The sequence below is a fragment of the Corvus hawaiiensis genome, chromosome 5 (assembly GCF_020740725.1).
Source record: "Corvus hawaiiensis isolate bCorHaw1 chromosome 5, bCorHaw1.pri.cur, whole genome shotgun sequence".
NCBI lineage: Eukaryota > Metazoa > Chordata > Aves > Passeriformes > Corvidae > Corvus > Corvus hawaiiensis.
The window spans coordinates 10,066,596-10,091,726 of NC_063217.1; the positions used below are offsets into that span (position 1 = coordinate 10,066,596).

The window sequence follows — 25,131 nt, forward strand, 5'->3', positions numbered from 1 at the left end:
GGAGGTGTTAGTACTGCATACACATGGGCGCGCTGGGCTGTGCATGCTTAGCTCACATATATGTTCACATATCCATAAATGTGCAATGCCCCTATAGGTGCAACTTCCAGGTCTCGGGCAGTCTGGTAGAACTACTGCTCTGAATGTCTGGAAATCCTGGACAAATGGCCAAAACCCCAGGGAGGCCCAGACATGGAGAAAAAAGTGCCAGACAGTATTTTTAAGATTCCTCTGGACTGATAGGGAAAGAAGAAGTAGAGTGGTGTGGGCTGTGCAGGCAGGAGGAAGAGACATCATCCCAGGAGGAGCTCCAAGGAAGGTGGGTGGCAGAAACAGAAAGTTTTTGTTGGGAAATATGGATAGAAAGGTGAAACAAGGCTACTGCTCATTCAGCAGAGATTTGCAGAGGTGAAGCTGCAGTCAAGATGAGTGCTAGCAAGCATGGAATGTTTTACCCGTGCCTTAGGTGCCTCAGACAGTGCTGAGAAAGTGTGGACTTGGCACTGCCCAGTTAATGGATAGTTAATGGTGGGCAGGATTCCCCACTGGGAACTGAAATGTGTCCATATGCTTATGAGCAGAAGTTGTTCTTGGACTCCAGGAAAGATACAGAGCAACACAGAACATGCCTGGAAGGTCAGACTGGAATGGTGGGTGGGATGTTGTGAGGGACAGATTGAGAAAGAAATGAATGGCTGGAAGTCCGTTTTGCAGATTTAACAAGGGTACAAAAAATTTCTTGAGCATTTGTTACAGCAGAAGATGGCTTGGAGATCAAGTAATGGTTTGGATGTGTGGGAATAGGAAATACATGATTTTCCCTTGAGGAAACATTACAGCACTAGAAGTTTCATAACTATCAACAGCAGGAAGAGTAGGAATGTCACTGACTTTACTTGCTTTCCCTTGATGTTATTCTGGATTGAATCTACCAGTGAATACACCCAGACCTGCTATCTGATAGGAATTACATCACTCCCTTCTGAAGTAAATATTTTGATCCATGCAGGGGAACCTCAGATTTACACTGCTGTAGCAAGCTTCAGGATGCACCCTTTGTGCTTCACTTCAGCCCTGGTCGTGTGTGCCTGTGCCTCTGTATGTTGCACCCCATGCTCAGGACACACTGTCTAGCTGAAGAAGCACCTGGATTGAGTAACTCTGCAGTTGGCCTAGCAGAGTTTGACTAGCATTAAAAAGGAAAATTTGAATGCAGACAAGCTGTTGGGCCAGCTCTGAAGCAGGTGTAAACATGCTGTTGGTTAACTTCAGGGGAGGTACATCCCTTGGCACTGCCTGAAATCAGAAACACTGCCTGACCGGCAAGACTCTTACTACTTTTGCATTGTACATTGCCAAGTAAAGCTTCTATTTCAGGAGTTGTCCTGGCACATACCTCCTCTTCCATGACATTTTCACATCATTTAGAAAATTCCTTAGTAAATGGAGATAAGCTATACTGGTCCAGTTTTAATCTTTCTTGGCCGGCTTTATTTGGATGTGCTGTGGTTTGCTTTATAATTTCCCCCTTGGTTCCAGCTGCCGTTAGTTTTAGACATATTCCAAAATCCCACAGCAAACTCTTCTGTCGAGGGTTGTCCTTTGTTTAGTTTGAAAGGGATGCCTGATCCGGTGGTGGATGTTGCAATGAGAGCGCTGCGGGGCAGGAAGCCGGGCAGAGGCAGAGCTGCAGCCTTCCTCCCTCCCCAGTGTAAAGGCATAGCTCCATCTTGTGGGCACCTGTCCCATCTTCTTCCTCACCACAGTGTCAGCTCTGGTGACTTCAGATGTGCCAGGACCTACCCCCTTCAGACAACTTAGTCCGGGAGGAGAAGGTTCAGCTCAGTGATTTACCATATAGTTTTTAACAGCTGGATAAATATAGCTGTTTTACAGCTGGAAACAAACCCACTGTCAGTTGGTTGGATAAACTTTGTTTTAGGTTAATAGGTGGTATTAAACCCACCATGCATTGAACCAAAAGCATTTATGTATCCAAAGGGACAAAACATGACTTATACCTCATACTTGTTAACAACAACTTCTTATGTGGCCTCTCTAGATCACTGTGCAGACAACCCATGCCAAAACGGAGGGACCTGTTCTCTCACTCATAGCCATAGGATGTACCACTGCACCTGTCCTGAGGAATTCACAGGCGAGGACTGTCAGCTGAGTAAGTATCTTCTTCCACGAGTGTTACAACATGAAATATGAATAGTAAGTAGAGCTCATTAATGTTTGCTTAATGAAAAGGTAGTGCTGTTGTGATGGGAGAGACCACTGCAGCATGAATGTTTGTGTAGGTGGATTTCCAAATGGTTATGACAGACAATCCATTCCTGACAGGACAACAGAAAATAGCTTGACTGTGCAATTATAAATGGAAGTATGCTCTGAGCATGGGAAACACAAAAAGCCTCTTTCCCTTCCTTTGCTGATTTTAAGATTTAAATATCCCTTGCATGTTGGGAAATTACAAATACCTAGTAGGCAGGGCACAGAGACATGAAAAAGCAGCACAATTTCAGGTGATGCCTTAGCCCTTATGTATATACACATATTGGGTACAGTGATGCTGTTCTGCTTACAGGGCTTTAGGAGAAAGCCACCTCTGTCTCGAGGTTCCTGGAGCTGCTGCTCTAGTGGCTCAGTGCCTCCACACGATGGAGGCTGGCTAGCTTGAGAAGCACTGTCAACAAACATGGATCTTCTCAACAAGAAAAAAGGGATGAGAAGGGAATGATGGAGATTGTGGTGCTGTTTCTTGCAAGAAATAACATCTGAAAACTTGTGTTGTTTGTAAAACTTCATTTCAGAGAAATGTTTTGACAACAGTCTCTATGAATTCTTTGATGAGGGTGCGAGCTGGTCAAGAGTCCAACAAGGAGTAGTGGAGCAGTGCATGTGTGTGAACGGCCAGAGCGAGTGTGGGCATGTTGAACACAAAAGTAAGGCACTATTTTGTATCACAGCTGTAGGTCTGCATGGAGGGGGGATAAAGGACAGTGAGGGTATCGAAGCCTGAGTGGTGTTACACACCCTTTCTGTGAGCTGCCCTTGCAGCTCATGTACCCTCTCTAAAAGACAATATTTATCTTTTCAAGTGTGAAAAGTTATACTGACCCAGGAAATCCCTTCATCCTTATTTGAGGAAGCAATTATTTGCATTATGTTGAACTTTAGGGACACACTTCAGTGTTTTCCGTTGGAGGGATGAAACCCTGATTTGCAGCATGTAAGAATATGCAACAGGTTATATAGCAGAGTGGTAAAATTTCTTCTCCAAAACTATAATCTGCCTGAGAGGCACACCCTGCACACCGATAATCACTTTGTATTGCTATTTCACCTCTGTGTTTCTTCCCAAGCCCATCCCATTCTTGAATTGCCAGCATGTAAACTTTACCCATCTCCATTATCCCACAAGGCCTGCACTGGCCCCAGAGTCCCCATGATTTTTGGCCCATTCCTTTTGGGGGTGATGCTTATGTTATGAAGCCTCCTCCTTGTTTTGGGGCTGCCAGGAACCCAACACCCTGGCCAGCCAGCACAGGACATACACTTTGGGTTATCACCTATCTGATGAAGCCAGCACAGCACCTTTCATTTGGAAGGAAAGATGTTGAGAAGAAAACCATGCCTCACCTATACACGTGCTCTGGTATGGCTATTCTGTTACTCAGTCTGGCTAACTTTTACCCTGCCTGGATTCACAAGTAAGTCACAGTACAAATAAGTTTCATAAAAGTCCTTTGAAATACTTAGGTGCTTTTATTCCCACCTTATGTAACTGGAAACTAAATTATGGAGAGTCAGTGGCTTTCTAGGACATTGGGAGTCCAAGGGGGAGTTGGGAAATTTGATAGTGCTTCCCAATCACAGATCTTAAATATGTAACTGAGCTCCCTACTGCATATGTTATTATAAATTCTAATAGAGCTCAGTGGCAAGACTGGAACTGGCAGAACCCTCCACAGAGAAAGAAGTGTTAATACCATCACCACTAGTAATAATAATCACCACCCCCATTTTAGCTATTGTTTGTTGATAATGTCTTTCAATAGCTGATATTATCTAATAGCAGTGCAAACAATGAGACAGACCTTAGTGGGCAGAAATCAGTTGAATTTCCTTTAATTTATCACAAGTGTAGGTCTGAGATAAGCAAAACAGAAAAACTTCCCTCAAATGCATATGCACAGGGGAGATGTACTAGATTAAGTTAAAACGGACTGATTCTTTTGAATAATTTGTACCTTTGGTTTGATTTTTTGTTGTGTTTTCTTGTAGGTTGTATTCATGCTTCTTGCATGAATGGTGGAGAGTGCAAGATGGTTGCCTCCACTGGGCAAATAGTATGTGATTGCAAAGAAAATTATGCAGGAAAGTTTTGCAATATTGGTAAGTATAACAACCTACAGGCAGATGGAAATTAGAAGTTTTCATCTGGGTGTGAACCTGGTGGGTTTGGCTCTGTGTTGTATTCTGTATTTGAGGACATTTCTTGTAACAACTGAAGAGTAACACAGAACAAATGTTTAATGCATTTCTCCAGTGTAAAACATAACACACAGTTCACCACTGAGACTCTGATTCTAAAAATATTTTTTTCATGTCCTTTAATTTATAGAAAATAAAACACAGAAATTTTAATCCAACTACACGTGCCTATAAAATAAGTGCATGCTTCCATTTTGCAGAATCAGTCACAGAGTTGTACTCTAGAGCTACTCTCTCCCTACAGATCCATGCATCCCCTCATAAAGCAGGGATTTACGTCTGACAAAATCTAGCAGCCATTCTTTGGTAGCACTAAATTACTGTGGGACAAAGAAAATGCACACCCTTTGGGTTACCTTAGACTTTAATAGCACATTTAGCCCAGTACAGCTTATACAAACCCCCTTACTTTCTCTGGTGGGTCAGGGCAGAGCAATCTGCTTTTTGGTACCTTTGTGTTAGCCTTGTTTTTCATTTTAGATGCTACATAGTTTTTGATACAACTTTCATCCAGAAAACATTTATCCCTACAGGGGTTAAATCTGCTTGTAAGGCTTGCTTGCGTGCTAAATCTTCAAGTTATGTCAGTGTTTACTTTTTTAAATACAGTGGCTTTTAGGCATAAATTATAATAGACCTTCAGTAACACCAGCCTGTGACCCAATCAATTCCACTGTCTGTGTCTTTCTGAGTGCATAAATCCCGTGGCTCATCAAAATTGAGGACATGACTCCCAGTAGTTCTGGTGGGCACTTTCTTGATCCGAATAGGTGGTGGGGTAAAAAAACATGTTAATGAACACTGCAATTGATATCTGGCATTCTTTTTTTTTTACTTTGATAGTTAACAAATGGTGTAGCTAACTATTCCAGCTGGGAAAAAAAATCCATTTGGGAGATCAGCAGTACAGCTGGAATACCAAATAGCAGGAGTGAATAGGCAAATTGGACGGTGTATGATCTGGTCCTGAACATTCACTCACCAGGTACCGGATGAATCATGAGAAATAATTTTGTGACTCTTTTAAGTCCTTCATAAGGAGCATTTTTTTAGCGGTATTGTTTCATCCTTTAGTTACCCTGGGGAGATTGTCCCAGGCTTTGGAAATGCTGCTGGATGGATCTGGGTGAGGGGCTGTACAGCGCACGTGTGACCTGGAGCTCGGGGCAGGGCTGCACTCTGCTCATTTTCACATGAAACTGCTTTTCCAACTCCTGTTTTGTTATCAGCTTCCCCTGCCCGCAGCAGCAATGGTGCACAGAGACATCCACCCAGCAGGGCCTGGATCATAAATATCAGGATGGCAGTGTTATAGCTGTAATACTGGTTTCTGTCTGACTAGCTTAGAACAAGAAATAAGCAGGTGCTCTTTGATTACTTGAAAATAATAAAGCAAACATTTGGTTTGCTAAACAAGTGGCTTTGGATGCTTACAATCCATCTGCGTTCAGCTGCCTAACACCCCCACACAGAATGGGAACTGAAGGATTGTGTTTATGTGTCAGGACCTTGCAAAGAGTCTTAAAAAAGAAAAAACTCTTTGTCAAGATGTAGTCATTCTAAATTAATGCAAATAAATGAGTCTTCAGGTCTATAGACCTGGTAGTATCACCACACTAGGGCAATGTCATTCTGATGAAAGCGCTACAGGCTTGTATTCTCCAAGCACTCAGAACTGATTTTTAAATATTTGTTAGATTAATTTTTTCTTTGACCCTTCAGTTTGATGCTGCGAACAGAAATGACTTTTTTCTTTGTTTCCTTTTTACTGTCTTGTATAGTTTCCCTCGTGTGACAGGAAGTAATTGTGAGGTTACCCTTTACTGAGAATAGCTGGTGGCTAGAATGCTTGATTCAGAGAAAGTGTTACAGTATTTCCTCTCCAAAGTGTACTTTATTCTGAATTATCAGTTATAGAGGCAACCTTAAAGCCAGAGTGTGATGCAAAAATGTCTTCTTATATTTCCTTTTTTTTTTTTTTAAGCAGAATTTAAGGTCAATTTAATAAACAGTAAGTCTCCCAGACTCTTATTGAGCTGTGATGTGTTTTAGGTATCTCTGATGTCCTCTGCCCTTGACGTACACAAAGAATAACCAGCCTTAATATGTTTCTAATGGAAAACCAGCTAATTTATCTTAATAGTATACTCAACAAATATTAATAAATGAAGTAGCATCCTTCATCCATCAGATCACAAGCCTAAGTACTACTGTGACTCAAGCATTGGCACAGTAGCCTGAGGAGCAAAACCAGCAGGAAAATACTGAGACACACTTCTCTTGGTTGAGGATTTACTTAGCAGATGCTTGGACCATCATATTTGTCAGACCTTTACTTGTTTTCCACTAATTTGTCTAAACTCTTTAGTACTCCTTTATGCTTTTCCCTTTTGCAGCATTCCATGTCAAGAAGTTCCAGAATTTAAATAGATGTGGTGAAAATAAGTTTTTTCTGTTGTTAACAAAAAAACCTATTGCCTGGTAATTTTATTCTTCCCCTTTGAACAGTGAGTACCAGAATAATCATAACTTTTGTGATTTTAAAGATACCTATTTATCTGTTCATTACTTTTTGGACTACAGTGTCCCTGTCAGTACTCAAAACTCATCTTTTCTCTAATCTTAAAATTATCTTGCAAACCATCATTATATATGTACGTGTCTGTATATATATATATATATATATATATGTATATATATTGCTAGGCCGTTATCATAAATGACCATTTAGCTACTGGAAAAATATGAGCTGACTTAAAAAAAAAATTGAGAGGTGATAAAAGTAACAGGGGAGATATCCATAACAAAGGAGATTGATACACAAAAGACTGTTTCTAATATAGATTTCTATTCTTTGTGGTAATACATTGTTTTCTTCTTAAAGAAGAAACTTTCAGTACTAAAGAAAGAACTGCCATTTTAAAAAGTGTTCTGAGACAGTTTATAGGCATAAGATTTCAGTGGAGTTTAATTTTGAAGGAAATTAGATACATCACCAACAAATCTCTCCCAAACAGATGCTGTTTAAAATTGTTCAAGGACCTGTTTAATTAAGTTAAATTCATAATAATTGCCCTTAAATATGCACCTGTTTTCAGAAATAAGGATTTTGTGCTAAAAGAATGCTGCATCCTCTTTGAAAACAGCTCTTGCTGAGACAGCTCTGAATCTAGGTTCTAGGTGAAGATTCAGAATCAGTTGTCCAACCATGAGTAGCAGTGGTTGTCTCATTGAACAGAGAAAGTTATAAAAAGGGCCCAAATCCATCCACTTTAGGAGTGGTAAATGTGGGCAAGAAGTGAAACCTTAAAAGATGCGAGTGGAATATTTTATCTCTAGCCCAGGCTGGCATAGGGAATGGAGAGCGAATTTATTTGGTAGATTAGTAACTTCAGAAATATTTAGCTTCACTAGGTGATAACTGATGACAAGCAGTTAAAACATGTAATTGTAAAATTACTTAGACATTTTGTGTTTCTTTGAACAGATAGGAGCCATGGTGGAGATGCTGGATGAACACAAAGGGACACACAGCTAAAGACAGTTGTCTGGCCAGAGGACAGATAATTCATTCTAATATGCATTTATGGAGAAGTTAAAGGGGGTTGAATGGTAAAGGAAGGTGATGTAGAATTTTTTTTCAGGGGGTTAGTGCCTTTAGATTTCTGTGGTTGAAACCCCACCATTGCATTCACACTATTTGCTTTAGCTGATAATATGTGAGTAGAAAATAATATATATTTTGCCAGATTTCCATGTAAAAGCACTTCCTTTTTCTTACCACCGCTTTGTTACTGTTGGCTGGGTGTTGGTTGTTAGTAAATTTGGGGTACTTATTTGTATTTTAAATTTATTCTTGATTTATTGGAGGATATGTTAATAGGGTGTCTTTATTCTGTTTACTTAGTCACCAAGTCTTTTCCTGAAACATTTGTTCACTGTGGTTGTGGGTTGCAGTAGGTTTGAGTGTACTGGGAGGACTGCACAGTGGATTGTATGTTTTGAGTTTTCTTTGGATTAAGGTTTAGGTAGCCATAATGGTTTTGATAATATTTTGGTCATGACAAAATGTGAAGTTGGTGACCGTATTTTTGAAAACACTGTTTTCTAGTGTTTGGGGTATTTTCCTCATTAGGCTGTGGATAATGGAATTAGATGGGTACCATAGCTTTAAAGAAAGTATGAGTTGGAATGCTAATTGTGGAGGGCTTCTTGTTATGTAAGGAGATGTGGTGTATGTCAGAAGTAGGTTGAGGATTTTAGAAAAGGAAGATGACAGAATAGCTGAATATATAATTACATACAGGAAAAAAAACCCTTCTTGGCCACATATTTGGGGGTTAAACTGGGGGAGTTTGAGGTAATAGAATTAGCAGAAATGACAGCAAACCCACCTTTTTAGTGGTTCTTTTACTGAAATAGGGTGTTTGCAGTTTTCTACTAAAAAAGGTACTTTAGTAAAGTAAATTCAGCTCTGGAGGCTGAAAGGAAAGTTTTAAATCTTTTTCTTCTGAAGAAGATAGAAGATAATGAATTTTAACATTCTGGTTTATATTTACCTTCCACTAGAATGCTTTTGGATTAGTGTTTAATTTTTTACTTTCTAGAAACACGGGGGGAAATAGGGTGGATCATAATTACAAGGTCAGTTGGCTGACAAGGATAAATGGGTGTTCAACCAGTCAGTCAGTCCCCCACTGAACTTGGACAAGTAGGTCTGTAAGTAAGACTTGAAGAGGATTTCTAAGTGGGGCTGAGAAAACGCTTGTTGCTTGCACATATGAAGCACTGGGCTTAGTAATGAAACTAGGTCAAAAAAGAATAAAGTTATTATTTTTCTATGGTTGTGGAAAAATAGATGAAACAGCAGATAAAAAAGCAACATTATGTATTAATATGTCTTGGAGAGGTGATTATTTTATTTGCAGAGGACAAGTTTTGTAGGTCCCCATGGAATTTGAATGAGGGGAAGGCATGGGTTAATAATGCAAGGATAATGACGAGGAAGCCTAGGGCACCACTGCAGAAATAGTAATGGTGGGTTGGATTTTTATCAGATTTTTGAATTATTAAAAAAAAATTCAAACAATGCTGGAATTATGTGGATAAAAACAATGCTCAGTAGACTGTTGCCTGCAATGATCAATGATAGAGGGCGTTGGAAGATGAAGAATTGGGTGAACGTGGCATTGTCCGCTAAGTCTCCACCTCTGATTGATTACACTGAGGCAGTGCCACTGTAGGGGATGGTGAACAGGAGACCAGAGATAGCTGTGGCTTTGCAAAACAACTATTCAGTGTCATTTATGGATGTGGCAGATGTGAGCAATAATAGTGAGAGGCTCTTCTGATCTCCCAGCATTTTTATAACTTCAGGGCCATAATAAAGCTTTTGGCTAATATAGAGAAAAACAAAAATGAAGAACGAAGTACTGTTTGCATGGAGGTTATGGATTAGTCATTCAAATTTGTAACCTTGTCAAATTTGGGCTAGAGAGGAGAGCTAATGAGCTATGCTCGTAGCAGCATGGCATACAGCAAGGATTACCTCTGTAAGGATTGAGAGATAAGGCAAATACCAGAGAGTAGGAAAAAATTTCTCCACTCAAAGATAGGAGTAGGTTCAAGATCCACAGAGGACTTCTTTATTTTTACATACACATGAATTTTCCATATGCTGGTGGGCACTAAGCTTCCTGTGTTTTGCTCTGTATTCCTGCAGTGTTGCCTTTTTAGATGACAAGTCTTTGTTGTAATCCTAGTATAAACTAATATGATTAATATTGGCTAATATGAAACAGCTGCTTAGTTCTTACTCTTGTGAGAGTGCCTGACTTGGCAGCAGTGTTACTGGGTGCTGGTTAATTGAGAGCCATAAAGGTATTTTTAATGCTATTTTTGATTCATTTGAGATGTGACAGTGGTTTCCGTTCATTTTGTTTTATAGAGGGCACATCTCTTGAAGTGTGAGGGGACTGATATCTCTTAATCCATGCAATCTGTTTTCCTGTGTAATTGTCAGTTAGGAAGGTGGTTGAAGGGAAGATGTGGAAGATTGGATGCAGCTCATCCTTGTATTACTGTATTGTTTGTCTCTCCCCTCCCCTGCTTTCTCCCCTCAGCCCACTCTGGATGCTTTGGGGGCTCAAGAGACCCCCATCTCCCATTACTGTCTCTCTAGAGAGCAGCTGCTCATCTGCTATCAGTAATTGCTATACAGTCTGTTTCTTTTCCTGTCCAGAGAGTTATTTTGCCCCATACTCTAAACACATCAGGACCTACAGGTATATTAAAAAAAATTAAATCTTTCACTATGAATTAGGCACTCAGATACTCTTGAAAATCCTGGTAGTCTGTGCAACTGTCAAAGTAATATAGCACTGATCTTGGCTCGTTGTTGCTGGAGTTTCTTTCCCCTAGCTCTTGACAACGTATTTCCTAAATACACTGCTCCTATTAGCTTTATATAGCTATCTATTGGATTGCATTTATGACTCTGTAAATCATAACTATTGTACTAGAATTGAATATAATAAATGGAAAAATGAAATGGGAAAAGAGCCAGTCCTTTCTCTTATCTAGGATATTACTTTTCTAAGCTATAAGAAAATACTGGCAGAGTTTATAGATTTCTGGATTTAAACTTTTATATTAAAGAAATTCAACTTTTTCAGAAGGTAGCTTTGTACATTAGCTTTCATAACAGACATAAATCTCTTCAATTTTACCTCAGATGATCTAAGCATTTGCAAGTATGAAGGTACAAAGATACTTTGAAGAAGAAATATATTAAAAAGTAAATCTAGTTTCAGTAAATGGAGTGTGCCATCCTTGTGTCAGGATGCAACTTAAAGAGATTTTTTTGTGCTTGTAAATCACTTTGTTTACACAGTCTTGAATCCATCCTTGTTTTACAAGGTAATTTTCTGTTAGATTTAATTGATTACAAAAAAATGCCAAATTTTCCACCTTTCTGCCTAGCTTTTATCTCAGACAGACTGTTTGTGTCATAATCAGGCTGAAGTTTCAGCAGGGATCCATTCCAGTGTTAGATGCTGTAAGTCCTGAAGTTTTACTGCTATTTCAGCAGGGATCCATTCCAGTGTTAGATGCTGTAAGTCCTGAAGTTTTACTGCTATTCGACAAACCAGAAAGTGGCACAGCTATTTGAATAATTTTTTATAAATATGTACAATCTGTTGTTCATAATCCCTAACAGAAATACTGAAATCTAGGTAAATATTATAAATGTATGATTGAGTTATATTGAAATAGAGATATATAGCTTCCCTTAAATTTCACTTGTGGTATGTGTTCATTCATTTTTAAACTCTGAAAGATGCAGCAGGTGCTGTTACTCCTAACATTCACAAACAGGCAGGAAAATGTGAAGCAATTTTCTTCAAGCCAGGAACAGTCCAGTCCTGGTGCTGCTGCACTGCAATCCTCTCCCCCATGTCATCAGACTTCACATTTTCATGATTAAAGGTGAAAAAAATGGCAACTAGTTTCTTCAGTGGAGCCTGGTGCCCGCTCAGGTGCCTTCCTAGATATTTACAGAGATTTTCAGTGGCATAGGGATGCACTGGAAGATAACCCAAATCTTCCTTTGGAACCATTGCTAGGTTAATGTGAAGGTCTTTCAAAGCTCTCTGTATGGTGTTTGTTTCATTTAGCACAGAAATATTTGCCTTACTGCTTTCAGAACACCTGGCAGGGTGCGTGTGTTTGTTGCATTTCAGTGCATTATTTGATGAAATGAGATGCCTGCAAGAGCAATCTCCATGAATACTGGAGACTCCTTTCTGTCACACATTTATTGCCAGCCCAGAGTAGTGGTTGTCTGCATGTGCAGCAGGGGAAGTGCAGCTCCCTGAAATCAAAGGCTTTCACACCTTTCATCTCTGAGGGGATCTCACAGCCACCCAGGGAAGGAGATCAGGGAACTTCTGGCTGAATGAAGAAAACACAAACCCTTCTGCAGGCATCCGATGAGTCTGAGCTCATGTAGAAAGGAAATTTGGCTTTTACCCTTGGAAAGCATGGCTTGAAGAGCAACATATCCTGTAATGCTGAGGCCATGAAAGCAGTACATTTAGCAGAGGCATAAAATGTCATTGTTCATTGCGGTTCATCTTGAGGAAACAGCATGAAGCTGAGTCACGGGAGGTTTAGGTTGGATATGTCCTTTTCCTCTTGCCTCCTCCCTGTTCCTGCCATCAGCTTATATAGAGCAATACAAAAAATTAATCTAATATTGTATTTAATAAAAAAATTACACGTTGGTCAGGGATAAATCAAAGCATTGCTGAATGAAATGGTTACTTTAAACCATCCTGTCCCAGAATTAGAACCATTGAGGAAAAAACATATTTTTATAAATAGAATTAAACAGTTTATGTGTGTCTGTAAGAAAGATACATTCAAAGCTCAAAAACATCAGGAAAATTGATGATGAGGTGTTTTGGGGAAAAGAAAATGTGAAAGATTCATTGATTTCTGCAGAGAGACTTTCAAAAGAAACTCCTAAAAATGTTCAGGTATGTAACTACAGGAACTGAAACAAGATCTGGGGACAAATAGTCTTGTGAAATGCTCTCAGGAAGTTAGCAATTAGAACTGCTTGGATAACTACTATTTCAGGTTGCTGTTAATTTGAAGACCCAAAACTGGTTTTTTTTTAAAATTAAAAGGCAAAGATTTGTTATGACTTGCTTATAAAATATAAAATCTTAACACAAATTGAATGTTGTATATGAGATATTGAAATACCTTGGATTTTAAAAATGAAATGCAGCAAGAAATTGTTTCTAGTTTTAAATTTTAATAATATTTTTTTCTGAAAAGAAACAAACGAGTGATAGTGGCATAGGTCTGCAGAGTAAGTTGAATCTGCATTTGCATCAAAACTTTCATAATCTGAAAGTTTAGGCCATTACTCTTAGCAGTGCTTGGTGGTGGTACAGGGAAGTGAATGAATAAGAAAAGCCCACATTACATTCTCCATTACTTTCTTCCACATAAGAAAATAAATATGTTTCAGAGTTATGAGACATTGTGGAAGCTATATGGATTTGGGACTGAACAATTCCCAGCCAGAGCAATCCATTAAGAACTGCTGAAAGCAGACCACCTACACACTGTTTCTGACAAAGAGGGGAAAAGAGAGTTTTTCAGTGCTGTAATAGTTCAAAAAAAGAGAATTAGAGGCAAAAGATCTATATGACTGCAATAATTACAGAGATTTTCTTTTTGAAAACTGCTTGTTCTGAACTATAGGTGATAAAATGTATAATGCTTTGCGTATACTTCTCATGGCCTTAGTGGGTACCATGGTGCTGCTGTCAGGTAGAGCTTTCTGGAGTGGAGCACAGACCAGTGGAAAGCTACTAACCAAACTGTTTTACCTCAAAAGTTTCTCCACAAGATAGGAGATTAACTCACGTTATGCCTGTGTCCAAAATACTCCATATAAAACCAAAAAGAAGCAAAAAACTTCTTGAGAGATATTACTGTTCCCCTCAACAAGTGCAAGATGTAATCTAAACTTCTTAGCTACAGAAGGAGAATGTGAGGGATGATTTAGAAAGGAGCCAAATTCTTCCAGTTAAAATATGCTGGCAGCTTTAGCAATGACTGGCAGACCTGATGAAAGAGAGATGCATTGGATTTTAAGCCTGACAAGGATAAACACAACTTGTAAACACCATCTGCAAGATGTCCAAACCATTGGTATTGCAGAATATGGCCCTGGGTCTGTACTGAAATGGAATCTCTTGTTTCATTCTCATAAAAGTAGTCACTCTAAATTGTTTCTGAATGCAGTAAATACAGTACAAGTAAGCACAGCACCTTGCACTTCCCTGGATAAATGAAAAAATTTCACATACAGCATGATGGTGGTATTTTCACAAAACTGTTTCAGGCAAACAAAGCAGTGTAACTTGCAACTTGCTCAGAAAATGGCAGGTTTGCCAAGACGTGGTTACTCTTGCTAACAATACAAATGATAGGCAAATTATTTTCTGTGAGGTCCTAGATTACAGTTGTTAAAATATGAGTTTGATTTAATGTTATATTCATAGTCATTAAATAAAGGGAATTTGATTCAGGTTGCAGGTGGGAGAAAATATGGTCTCAGCATGTCAGAAGTGTCTGCCAGGCCAAGCTAGAAAGTGGATTTCGCTAAGTGTTTGTGTGCTAAAAAACTGATGTTCTTCCACCAAACTTCTTGACCTTTGTCTCCCAAATTTACGCCATATGCTTGCTTGTGGTTTTGGGATCTGTCACTACACTGATGACTTGGAAGGGTAATTAACAGCAGCAGTTCAGTGCTGTGGTTCATTATTTCAGTGCTGGTTATGTGCCCTGGTTCATGTGTCACCTCAATCTGTCAAAATAAACAGATCTTTGGCAATAGCTGTCTGCACTGTGTGGTGTGATGGATCATCCTCAGCGGGTGTTTTTCAACAGTTGGTCAATATTGTGATGCTATATCTTTAAGTATGTCTATAAGTTTAGAAGAAGATTCCACCAGTCTTGTGACATGTCAAGGACATGTCACGTTGACATGGCTGGGACAAGAAACCCTCTGAGGCTTGGTAACAATTAATCCTCTTTGTGCATTAGATGGTTTTGTGTTTCCTTTGGAATACTCCTAGCTGTGTTTTGAGGTGTAGACTTTCTGCTCAGTGTAGCTATTTGTATACAAATGCATCTCCATATGTTTTTCAGCCATAATGCTGGTATGTGCTGTTGATAGATCTTGGCAGCTGAGTACACAGGTCATAGAATATGTATGTGTCAGACCTATCTGAAGAAATAGCCCATATGCAGGTGACAAAGATGGGGTTTCGAATAAGAAAATTCAACCTGCTAGTTAGAATTTTGCAAAATTGATGTGTCTGAAAGATATAGTTACATATTTGTAATATGCATGGGTATAGTATATATATATGGGTACACATGAGGCCATTAAAAGAAGTATTTTCAAAAATCAGGCCTTTGAAGCACTTGCAGGGTAGGATTGTTTTCAGTACTTTACAACACATGTATCTCTGTTTGAGCTGGTTGCCTTAAGCACCCTGTATTTTCAATGGAGATTCAGTTTGGACAAGAGTGTATGGGATCCACATCATCTTTAAAAAGTTACCTCAAACAGGCTGGATCGGTTTGGCACTAGAAATCTCTGTTTCTCTTAATTAAATAAAAAGGGAGCCTCCAGAGATGAGCTCAGTTGTGTCTAAAATTAGACCAGAGGAATCCCAGCCATATTGCTGACTTTGCTGCAGATTGCTGATTGAAATCTTCCATACACAGTACAAACTTTAGGTCTAATTTTCTGCTGTTCTGTCTCTTGAGTAGTTACTTGCTCATATGTAAAAGGAGGTTAACTTACTACTAATTTTAAGCAGAGGTTTTTCTTCTTGGGTTCCTTTTTTCTTTATTAAAAAAATCCTCATTTGATGCATTCAGGTCCTGTGCAAGGTGAAAGGCACTACAGAGTTGGGCCCTCTGGCTCTCATTTGGGACCTCAGCTGTGAAGTGAGTATTTAACATGCAATTAGCATTGATTCCTGACCAGTCTCTTTCTCTGCCAGTCCCGAGCCAACGGTGCTACATTGGCAATGGCACAGATTACAGAGGTACAGCCAAGACAACCATTTCTGGACACAGCTGCTTGCCTTGGAATTCAGACCTGCTTTACCAAGAGCTTCATGTCGACAGCATTGGGAAAGCAGTACAGCTTGGCTTGGGGCCATTCCCTTACTGCAGGTGAGGAAAGTTCTTGTTTGTCCTGTATTTGTACATCAAGAAATGGATGTATTGTGGAAACAAGAAAGGCCAGGGATCTCAAAGCAGCTGTTACCCCTGCCACAGAAAAGCTAGACTGACTTTAGTAGTCAGTCAGCCTGACAAGAGGGATTGAACAGAAGACAAGATCTGGTAGATAGGCTAAATCAATAGCTGGCTCTCCTGAGGGAAGCTCAGGCACAAAATTATGTTGGAACTTCCAGGTCCTTTTTTTCCCCTGGGTAATGTTTTTTTATTTTTCAAATGAGACCATAATGCAAGACTTTTGAAATTGTTCATAAATGACAACCCAAAAGGAGAAATCAATGCAGCAGCTAAATTGAAATGGCTAAATTTAATTTCTTATTCTTTGCTTGTGAAAGACATATCATAAAGAAATATTTTCAAAAGAGAAAAGGTATTTGAAAATGAAAAATCAAAGCACTATATTTAAATAAGGTTGAAATGGGATGTCAAATTTATTTCTTGGATTTCTTACAAAGGAAAACTATTGCCAAACAAGATTTCAGTGTTTCAATTTTGATTGCACCATATAGCAATAAACTACATTTCTGCTGAAGTTTTCTGTTGAGCTATAATGAAAATAGCTTGTGCTATATAGGTCTGTGCTTTCTCCTCAGTCACCTTATGTTCTCCCTGTTTCTGAGGTCTCTATGAGTTCAATGGATATCCACAAATAAAGGAAACATTTCTATTTAGAGAGAACATTTCTCATCTTGGAGATGAGCAAATGCTAAACCTGCCAAACTGTAGACGATTCTCCATAAATTACTGGCTGATGCCTAAGATTTTGTTTGTTTGCTTGATTGCCTATTTTTGTGTGTGAGTTTTATTATCTTAGTTTTTAAAATATTTTTTAAAATGAAACTTAGACCAGTATTTCAGGAAAATCAGATTATACTGCGCTTCCTAATTTGTTTCATGATAAAAAGCATGCAAGCAATGCTGAAAGTAGCTCTTCTCTATCTAACACAAACTAACAATAAGCAATTCCTACCCCCTCCTTTAAGCCCTCCCACCTTGCTTTCCAGGGCTTGGTCCTCATGCAAACACTTCAGGATTTGATTGATAGTGTCCCAGCACAGTGGCAATTTATCTGGCACATATTTTATCCTTTGATAAAACTTGAGCCCTTTGATTTACATCATTTATGCCCAATATTCACTTTCAGATTTGCAATGCAGAGAACAAAATGGTGTAGGAGCTGATGTTTTCATGTTCTGTAGAGCTGAGAAAAAAGCTTTTCACTTTTTTGTCAGCTTGTTACAATTTCTGGGGATATCTCTGCTGTACTATATAATCCTGCAGATATCTTCTTCTTCAAATAGTCTAATTTAGAAACATTGTTGGCGGAAGATGACTCAACCTGTGTTGCTTCTTCAGTTCTGAGAATTTGAAAGTGCTCTAATCTTTTTCTGAAGAGCAGTCAGATTAAAAAAGAAAAAAATTATTGAAGAACCTTACAATAACAGATAGTGCTTGTGATAAATCCAGCTGAAATTAGAATTACTGCTTATCTGGAGCCCTGAATCACCTTGTCTATTTTTCTTAGTCTAATAAGGATCTTTCAGGGTCTTCATAGTCTCCCTATATTCTTGGAGGAGTAAACTGGGCAGATTTCTGTTTACTTATGAGGCATTGATAAAGGCAGGCTGTACCACAGAGAAACCCTAATGGAATCAACCCCGAATCGGTTTAACACCAAGGTAACAAAGGGCTAAATGGTTTCCATTACTCTTTTTTTTTTTACCTTTTTGAGGAATACAATATTTTCTTGAGGTAGTCTTTCATTTCCTCAGAATCTCCAGGGAATGTCAACCTGAGATTTTTCAAATTCATTTTTCGTAGCTATTCTTGTTATGGATTTCCTATGAATCTACCTGTGCTGGAATCTCGTTGCCTAAAAAATAACCTAAACCAGGAATCTCTCCCATGGGATTTAGTTCTGCAAATAGCTGAGCTGATATCTGTTAAAGCACTTCAGTGTGGGCTGTAGTTAAACACTGTGAACATGCTCATGCATCCAAATACTTGTAGGCAAGTTTTACAGGTGTTCAGTCGTGTCTGTATTTCAGGTCCTAGAGAACCTTAGTCTTGGTTTGTTTTAAGATGAATAATTCTACTAAAAGGCTGCTCACCCTTGTAGGTGAGCACTTCATCAGTGCTTTGTCAGATGGCTCAAAATCTGAGAGTCCTGTCAGTCCTCTGCATGGTGCAAGAGGAAAAAGCAGAAAGCTTGCAACAACACTGTGGTTAATGCTTGTAATTCTCTCTTCCCCTGAATTAACTAGAAATCCAGATGATGATGATAAACCATGGTGTTACATCATGAAGGACAACAGTTTGTCTTGGGCATATTGTGACATTCCAACTTGTGGTATGTAAAGGCTTTCTTAAAATCCATGTTATGAATGAATGGAGATTTATTGGTAGTACAACAAGCTTTCACTGTATAATTTTGAATCTTCTACTATTCCCAGGAGCGTTGAATATTTTACTGTTTCCAGTAAACAACAGGCATCTTTTGCATTTTTTGGAGTTGTGATACAATCTGTGATTCTTGTCCTGAAATAGCAGCAGTGTCATACTACTGTTTTGGTCACAATCATGCCAATATTCCCAAATTTTCTGCTAGAACATGCAAGGTACCAGAAATGACTGATGCTTTGGTACAAATTGTCATTGTCCTGGGAGTTACAGGCCCAGAGAAGTGGGCCTCTGTGAGCAAAGAGAGGTCTATATCCTGAAGATGTACGAGACATGGTATTTAATTTGAAAACATAAAGATTCTGGTAGTCTGATTCCATATCCCTTTTTATCTCAGCAAGTAGGGAAAGGAGGCCACCAATTCCAGACAAAGTAGATAGTTCTGCAGGTACCAAAAGACCATGTGGAAGAAGACATAAAAAAAGAAGTTTTGTGAGACCTAGGATTGTTGGGGGATCTTCGTCTCTGCCTGGATCTCATCCCTGGACAGCAGCTATATATATTGGAGAGAGTTTCTGCGGTGGAAGCCTGGTTCAGACTTGCTGGGTAGTGTCAGCAGCACACTGCTTTGCTAACAGGTAAAGTGTGACAGTGGCTCCTCACAACAAACCCAGACTGAAAAAGAAAGAAGATGAGATTATAAAAGACCAAGGTGTCAAAAGGAATTTCTGGCAATTTGAATACTCTTCATGATCTAAAAAAATGGCTTGGAGTACTATAATCTCATAAACACACATCTTGTTCCTTAAGGAGTCCCAAAGAATCCAGACACACTGACTGAAGGAATAAGGTAGAGTGAAGCAGCACATAGAATGGGGTATCGCATGTGCAAGAATCTGCATGGGAATAGAAGTATTTCTCTTCTTCTTGGTTACCTTTTTGAATGTTTATGCCTGTTTTGAGATATAACAGAGATGACTATGCTCACTGCTGTGTTTTGTTCAGAAAGGCTGAGACAGCCAAGCAATGATTTATTGGAGACAATAAATTACTGTTGGTTGACACAAATAGAGTGGGCTGAGCTTTACAAAGAGCCACATGGAAGAACTAAACTGTCAAACTTCTGATGCTGATTTTCTTGAGAGATTTTTTTTCTCCTGTGGGACACTGGAGAAAATATTGATTAAAGGATGTGCTTACTTTATTCTAAATACTTAATTTTCTACAAATGTTCAACACTTTCCCTGATTTCAGTTTGATCACATTGAAGGGAAAAATATTACATCATTTGATACCCATTGTTCCTTTGCATAGTAAAGAAGCCAAGAGAAACAGAGAACCTTGTGCCAGAATATAGACACTGATAGCTTGTAGAGCTAATAATACCACTGTGAATGCTGTACTGAAGCATTTGTAGCTCAAGCCACAATGCATTTGTTTTTCAAATGTTGTGAAATAGCTACTAACTTTGGCAGCTGTTCAGGACATTTCCACCCACTTCCAGCTGGTCGTTTGGTACGTACAGATTTTCCATAATTACTGCATTGTAATTTGTGCTCTTCTGTTTGTTTAGGACCTCTGGTAGTCACAATTCCAACTGTTTTCCACTAGGCGACAATAGATACCTGTGCAGCTCAATTATTTCTTACTTATTTTCTGTAACCCCTCCTGTTTTCTTTCTTTTCCTGAATGAACCATCTGCACGTCATAGTAGAAACATTCAGTGCTTCTAAAATTATTCCAAATACTGTTCCAGAAAGTGAACTTCCCCTGTTTTACAAGCCCAAACTTTGATTTTCAAGGAGGTTGATTTACTATTGCAAAAACACTGAGAAAATCATGGCCTTACATATTGATTGAAGAACATTTTATTGTCTTATTATATTCCAGTAATACAGAATAAACTTTGCCCTTTCCTTTGTTAACCTTAAGCATAGTTCTTGTAACAGGGTCGCTGCTGTCTCTCTGCATTGCAGTTGGCTAGAATCTCTTTCCTCTGAGTCCATGGCTGCTGGTCATTGTTGTGTACTCAGTACTGGGGGAGGCTCTGTGGTGTTTTTGCACCCGATGGGCACAGAAATGCAACCAGGGAAACTGCAATGATGCAAACCACTCTGCATCTGTGCATGATCTGTGACACCAGATATTTTCTTCTCCTGCACTCAATAACAAAACATAGGAGTCCTCCAGTGTTGAAGACACTTGCTAACTAAATTCACTGTAGACTTATGCAGATGCAGATTGAATTGGCTTTAGAACAAGAGTGAAATGTGAATTTTGTTCCTTTCAAAGCTAGAGATTATATTGCCTTTTTTAAACATTTCCTGATTATTCCCAAATGTCCCTTACTTCCCAGTTGCTGTACTGGTTCTTAATAGCTTTCTTTCCTAGGACACTGGATATCAGAGGACTGTGGTCTTAAAGTAAAAAATTGATAGTTGGAAAAGATGGTGCGAATTGCAAATACTGTGTTCTCCTCTGGCTGTGGAGTTTCCCTTTAAATCTGTATGCTGGTGGGACTTCGCCAGGTTGCTTTTAATTCTGGACAACAGATTTAACATAGATCAAACTAATCTCAGAGCAGAACTGGTGATATCTTTTAGGTGGAAGCTGCCCAGATGTTCCTGAGTTGTCAATGTACCAGCACATTTAAGTCTTGGCCAATGCCTGTAATTATTTTTAGCAGACTGGTTTCCCAGAGAACCAAGATATCCACCACTGACTCATCTTTTGATATATATATTTGATCTTTTGATCCCTCAGTTCCTTCTGAGAAGCTTTTGTACTTATTGGCAAAGCTGAGTTTAAGTTAACTCAGTTAAATTTCTGGAAGAGGTGCTTACACCCCCCCAAAGATGCTTGTTAGCCAAACAGCAGCTGGGCAGCAGTGCCTGTGCTGGCCTTTTCCTTCTTTCAAGAAGCAGCAGCCTTTAATTAGGCTAATCAGGACCCACAGAGCTTGGGGCTCACTGTAACATTTGTTATCTTTTCCTTGCCCTCAGTAAGCAGGAAGCTGGGGAAAGAGGTAAAGGCATTATGAGAGGGTAAACAATGGACATGGTGGGAGGCTGGGGTTATAATGGTTCATAGGATACCCAGCCATTGGAAAATCAGCTGCATTTGTCCTGCTAATCACAGAACTGCTTATTCTCTCTTTTGTATTACAGTCCACTAAAATCCACTATTAGAGTAGTTCTGGGTCAACAAATATTTAATAAAACGACTGATGTAACACAGACTTTTGAAATAGAGAAATACATCTTGCATCCTCAGTATTCCGTGTTCAATCCTATTGAACATGATATTGGTGAGTATTTTTGTTCAGACAGTTTTATTTTCCATTTACTTGACCTAGTTTCAAGTTTAGTTGGTCTGTTAAAAACTGCCTTTATAGTGGAAAAATCATAGATATTATAGAGGCTTTTGAATGCAGAGGGCTCTTAGTTCTACCAGAGTTATAACAGCATCTGAATGCTAGACAAATTCAGATGAAAAATAAATTGCAAATTTTAAATAATTATGATAATTAGCCTTTGGAGCAATTTACCTAGATGTGTGGCAGATTCATCTTCACTTCAAGTCTTTGTGAGATTAGGCATTTTTTCAACTGAACCAGAAGCTGTAGGCTTGATGCAGGAATTACTTGGTAAAATTCTATTGTCTGTATTGTATAAAGGATCTGACTAGATGAATATAATAACCCCATCTGCTCTGAAAATCTGTGGTACTAAGAATCATTTTTTACACTGAGATAGATTTAAAAATCAGCTGTCGTATCAGTCAGAAGTTAAATGCCCTTCTGATTGACCTTATAATATTAGTCAGAATGACAATGGAACAGCAACTTCTTATTTTCAAATCTGCTCTTGTGAAAGTTGTCACGTCATCTCAGGGCATCAAGCTGTGTGAGCACTTTGTCTGTGAGACTATTTAATAGCCTGACATTGGGAATATTTTAGGTCAGGCTTTTTTTGCTCCCAGATGGTGAGTATTTTCTACTCTATAGCAAAAAGCATTCAAGTTCTGTGTTGGTGGGAGCTCTGTCACAGTGTACCAGGAGACAAACTAGATAAGGCATTACTCTGCTCTGAAATATCCTGGTGAAAACCACGCATGATGCTTTGAGATCTCATAGCTTTTTTAATTACTCTGAAATTAGGTAGGCATGCCTCACCAGTGTGCTATGTCCAAATCCAGGGAGAGCTGAACATGGAGTGCCAAAGACAAGCCCAATTGCAAGAATAAACAAGAAGGCAGAAACTGTGTTGGGGGAGGAAGATGCAAGGGCTTCTTCTGTCCAGTCAGTCATTTCTACTGATGCAATAGAAGAGTTGTTTCCTGCTGAAAATAATTTTTTAAAGGAAACAACTATCACATGAGTGTTTGCTAGGAAATTTGAGGGATTCAGAAGCAGGCAGAGTTAGCGGGGAAGAGGAGCAAGGTGAGGAAGAGCAAGCTGCTGAGTGTGGGAGCAAGGTTTGTGTGGGCTTCTCAGGCTGTGAGATACTGCTTCTGTGTTCCACTAAGGCCAAAGCCTGTAGCTGGTAGAGAAATAAGACTATCCAGTGACATCACTTGCTTTCCACACAGCTGTGCTCACAAAACCTTGAGCTTCCAAGAGGCCTGATGAGAAGGTTTAATAGGTGTGTCCACATTACCACAGCTCTGTTCTCTTTGAGTGGTGTGGCAAAACCAACATGCTGTCCTTGTTGCACCCACTACAAAGCTCCCTTAGCTGATTTACAGCCAAATGAAAGAGATTTGCTACAGGGAAACCAATTTTTGAAATCTTTCAGTATCAATCTCATGATGCTGCACAGCTTCATATTTATGCTATTCTCAGCCCCATGGCTGGTTAGTAAAGATTGTGTAGGTTATGTAACACTTTGTAGCTTTAAGAAGCTTGGTTTTGAAATGTCCTGAGGTTTTATTCCTTAATTTTAAAGATCTTGAATTTTGCTGAACTCAGTGTTAACAGGACACGAAATATAGCAGCTCTTGGAGTAATTAATTTTTTAAATGGAATTGGAATTAGGCCAGTGGCCAAGCTTTCAGAAGCAGTGAGTATTTGCACATCCCACTTATTTCAGCTGAAAGTTGGGGATATGTCACTGTTATTTAACTATAAGGTGGGAGGAGACACATGTATTTTCTATCTTCCCCCTTCTCTACAGAGGCAGTGAAGCAAAATCTGCTCAGTGAGCATAGCATAAAATAAATATTCCCACAAGGGGAGTAGCTGAATGTTTCAGCCTTCAATTTGCTGAGAAATCAGGTGCTGTTGAGATGAGTCTGTCTGTCTTTGATTGAAATATCTTAATTAAGAGAGGCTTAGGGGATAATTAAATTTGTATCTGAGACCCATTACTGCCAATCCCAATAAAGAAAGGGAACAGTCACTTTCTTCCTCCTGTGTTTTCTGTTTTTCTGTTCTGCAGCTTTGATTAAGCTGAAGAAGAATGGCCAACGTTGTGCTGTCAAGTCCCAGTTTGTTCAGCCCATCTGCCTGCCAGAAAGTGATACTATTTTCCCATACCTGTTGAAATGTCAGATTTCTGGATGGGGACACAAGCATGAGAGTGAGTGAAACGAGAGCTGTTGTCGATAGAAAAAAGTGATGATAATAAAAATATAATGCTCAGGTATACGTTATACAGCTAAAAGTTTGGTAAAATACTTTGCAAGGGACTTCTGGTGGGATTCTTTTTACCTACCTTTAGTGTTTGCAACATTTACATCTGAAATAGTCATCCTGAACTTCCTTTATAGTCCTTGGAATCTGGGGTGTGGTTCCCTTTACCAAATATTTGCACCAATTTTTGGATGGGATGAGCTATGAACTAGATAGATTACATGGACTGGGAGGGGAGAAAGTAGCTGATTGTAGTGCCAACATGTGGCACCTTAGTAAAATGTATCCTACCCCTGATTTCTCCAGGTAGGCAACCAAGACTGCAAACCAAATACAACCAATTTACTAGTGAGTGATGGAAGGGATTTTTAGCTTCACCGTCAAGAAATTTTGAAAACGTCGATAGGAGAGGGCTAGATAGACTTTGGGCTAAGAAGTGCTTACACTCAGCTTGAGAAAGGTGGAAAAGATCATCCCATCCTTTTAGAGGAGGAATTTAGGATTATGAGGCTGGACCACGCTGCTTCAATGTTGAGATAGCAAAGACATATGTAGGTAGATGAGAAGGATTGAGGAGCTGGCTTGACATTTTCATGAGACATGTAGTATGAGCAAATGTCCTGGTCTAAACATGTAGTCTAAAGACAAAAAGAAGTAACGGAGTTTTCAATAAATGGATGATTTATTGTCAGTCTGGAAAGAGGTGAGGACAGGAGTGCTGGGCTACTGTTCCTGAGTCTCTAGAAAATGAGAGA

General features: G+C 39.1%; 1 protein-coding gene across 1 annotated transcript in view; it reads left to right on the forward strand.

Annotated features, from left to right (window-relative positions):
- The window catches only part of HGFAC (HGF activator), a 41,509-nt gene that overhangs the window by 11,956 nt on the left and 4,422 nt on the right, over positions 1-25,131 (forward strand). The window contains exons 5-12 of the mRNA XM_048305141.1: positions 2,063-2,176; positions 2,820-2,951; positions 4,294-4,404; positions 16,104-16,278; positions 18,609-18,694; positions 19,142-19,382; positions 21,912-22,051; positions 24,183-24,323. Coding sequence (XP_048161098.1) covers positions 2,063-2,176; positions 2,820-2,951; positions 4,294-4,404; positions 16,104-16,278; positions 18,609-18,694; positions 19,142-19,382; positions 21,912-22,051; positions 24,183-24,323 — 1,140 coding nt within the window. The remainder of the gene's footprint in view (positions 1-2,062; positions 2,177-2,819; positions 2,952-4,293; positions 4,405-16,103; positions 16,279-18,608; positions 18,695-19,141; positions 19,383-21,911; positions 22,052-24,182; positions 24,324-25,131) is intronic.